This window comes from Rhea americana, unplaced genomic scaffold (assembly GCF_003343005.1).
Source record: "Rhea americana isolate MKP2758 unplaced genomic scaffold, rheAme1 scaffold_57, whole genome shotgun sequence".
Lineage (NCBI taxonomy): Eukaryota > Metazoa > Chordata > Aves > Rheiformes > Rheidae > Rhea > Rhea americana.
The window spans coordinates 4946592-4949432 of NW_028186723.1; the positions used below are offsets into that span (position 1 = coordinate 4946592).

The window sequence follows — 2841 nt, forward strand, 5'->3', positions numbered from 1 at the left end:
GCGGCGGCGGCGGCGGGTGTCCGGGGCGGCCCCGCGGCGTGAGCCGTGTTTCGGAAGCACAGCGCGGTGCGCGCGGCTGAGGCGGCTGGTTTCGGCAGCGGTTCCCCGGCGGCGCTGCGCCGGGAGCCGTGGCGCGGGGAGCCGTGAAGCCGGCGGCTCGCCYCGGAGCGGGCCCGTGTGGCGTGGGGAGGTGGCAGTGCGGGAGCTCCGGTGGATCCGGCCGCGCTTTCTGAGCGGAGTGCCCGCAGGAGGTGTTCCGGGGCGGGTTACCGGCCGCACGCGTCGGAGAACTGGCTTGTGGCACCCTATGAAGCCGTTAAGCTAACTTAAAATTACACTTTGGCGTTAACTAAATAGTTTTAACACGGAAGGTTATTTTGGCAAAGCAGCCTTTATACATACTGAGCATTTGTTCATTTGTCCAGCCCGTTCAGAAGTAGTACTTCTGAGGTGGTTAAGCGATTGCACAAAGGCCCTTCTTCTGGGTCCATGTCTTCATCAGATGAAAATTTTATTCTTCAAAATTTTGGAAGTTATTTCAGAGGAACTCAGGCAGTCTAATGAATTTACTTTTGCACAGTAGCAGTAATGTGAGTTTACACGTGATAGCTACTAGTGCCAGTGCACATTTTTCAAGAAATAACACTGTTTTCCTCACCAAAAAATTCTATTTTGGCATTTGAAAAAAAAAAAAAAAAAAAGAAAAAAAAAGGAAGCTATGAAAGTGTATTAATTATAATCAAAAGTCCTATAACAGCAAAAATACTCAGTAGAACAACAGCAATTAAATGTATGACAAATGGAGTGTTTTGCCTTAGTAAATACCAGAAGTGTGAATTTCCATTTAAGGCATTTAACATTAAGGACTTTTTAGTCTTTCAGCAGAAATACAGATCTTGCCAGTAGAATAGCACTGATAATACATCATGACTAGCTGTGACCCTCAGCAGACCTAACAGTCTAGCACCAGTTTCTTAAGTATGACTAAGTATGATTTTCCAAAATAAGATGAAGTATGATGATTAAAGACAACCTACTRTAGTCTATTGATTTTGTTTCACTACAGTTCTTCCTGTATACTTCCTGTGTACAAGCAAGAAGTCTTGTTTGGTTTCTTTTTGTGTATTTTTTGTTTCTGTTTTGCATGGCCACCCAAAAAGTTTTGTGACTACTATATAACACACATTTAGAAAATTATTTTTAATAYTATCTTGTAATCTGAGTTTATGGCTGAACAGAAAATTAATTAAAAATAAAAAGGAAAAAGATACAATCACTGTGTGGAGGTTTAGAGTCATCAGTATATCCGTTCAACTCAACCTCGCAGTGCTCCTCACTGATCCCTTTTCACTGTATTGCATGTGTCTCCATTCTGGAGTAAAGAAAAAAAAAGATCGGCTTTYTCTGTCTCCCTTCTCTTGAGAGTTTCTCCATATGTTCTTGGTATCTTTTTGAGATCAGGTGAACAGTATTGTACACCATGTTGTCTGTGAGGACACACTATTGATTTATATKAAGCTGTTCTAATACAGTCTGTTCTGTGCTGTCTCGTGCAGCCTAGGTGGTTCTGTTTCAAACCGCAGCAGAATCTTCATTAAACTATGTGCAGTGTTGAACAAGTCCTTTTCTTGTGTTGATAAAATTAATTTAAAAGTCCTTAAGATAAGTGCACTACCCAGATCTGAATGGGCAGCATCCTAGCATCTGAAGGCCACTTGTGCCTTCGTCACAGCAGCCAGTGTTTGTCCTGGGGCCTTGCACCTTCTAGTAGTGGATCTGAGGTGTGATACTTTGTATTTATTGCTACTTAATACCATCGTTTGCTATTATGTAGCCCACTCTCTTCACTTCTTGAATCTCTCTGAAATTCCTGAAAGCCCTGCAGGACTGATTTAGACAATTTTGTATCAGGATCAACTTTTACTGTCTGACTATTTATGTCTTTTGCTGAATGGTGGATAAGCATGCTAAAGGCTTATGCTTTAAGCTTGTACCTTTAATGAAAATCATTTGAGCAACTACCTTTTGGTGCTTTCCCTAGCCAAGTGTGATCCTTGCCAACTCTGGCCCCTCTCCCAGGACTACACTGTTTCTTCTGCTACTCCACTAGTAATCCTGAGTATTTTGGAAGTCTGACAAATTATTCCAAATCTGTTGCTGCTCTGYATTGTTAGTGCACTTTATGCATTAATAATATCTGTGCTTCATATATGGGCTATTCAGGTGTATTCAGTTTGGTTAATTCAAACTATAAAGCAATATGCTTTTATTCTCAAATAAACAATTCCATGCATGGGGTTATTCAGAAATAGCTGTTACGCTTTATGAATATTCCCTGCCTTAATCAGACTATCTTTCAGGCATAAACAAGCCTTTATGAATACTTTACAGAAGCATTTGCAAGGCCTGTACATTCTGTGCTTTGTTCAGTGCTAAGCATAATCAGGCACAGCTTCTGGATGTAACTGCACCGGTTGACAATGAAGTAAGAAAATTCTGTAAGCAATACAGCCTTATTTTGTGTAACACGCATATAAATAAATTACATAAGTTGTAATGTATTTTGCATATGACTTAAAATACATAAATTGTATCCTATGATTTAAGAGCTAAAGAATGAAAAAAAAAAAMCTCTATAAAATAATGACACAGAGTAATGGACCAAGGTTTGGGGGGTTCGTTTGCTGTCTGAAAGCAGGCTGGAAAGCAGCTGAAAAAGTGCCGGGGGGAGATGGGCTGCGGCGGATGCCGGCAGGCTGCGCGGCCGCGGAAGCAGAGAGAGAAGGAGCCGGGGCGAGCGCGGGGCCGGGAGGGCGGCGGGAGGTGGGCGGAGGGCACGGG

General features: G+C 42.4%; 2 protein-coding genes across 2 annotated transcripts in view; one reads left to right on the forward strand and one right to left on the reverse strand.

The window, feature by feature from the left end:
- Positions 1 to 491, reverse strand: part of EIF3A (eukaryotic translation initiation factor 3 subunit A) — a 37517-nt gene extending 37026 nt beyond the window's left edge. The window contains exon 1 of the mRNA XM_085319099.1: positions 444 to 491. Within this exon, the coding sequence (XP_085175225.1) occupies positions 444 to 491 (48 nt within the window). The remainder of the gene's footprint in view (positions 1 to 443) is intronic.
- A 1989-nt stretch (positions 492 to 2480) lies between these two features.
- Positions 2481 to 2841, forward strand: part of DENND10 (DENN domain containing 10) — an 8456-nt gene continuing 8095 nt past the window's right edge. Inside the window, exon 1 of the mRNA XM_085319100.1 lies at positions 2481 to 2485. Within this exon, the coding sequence (XP_085175226.1) occupies positions 2481 to 2485 (5 nt within the window). The remainder of the gene's footprint in view (positions 2486 to 2841) is intronic.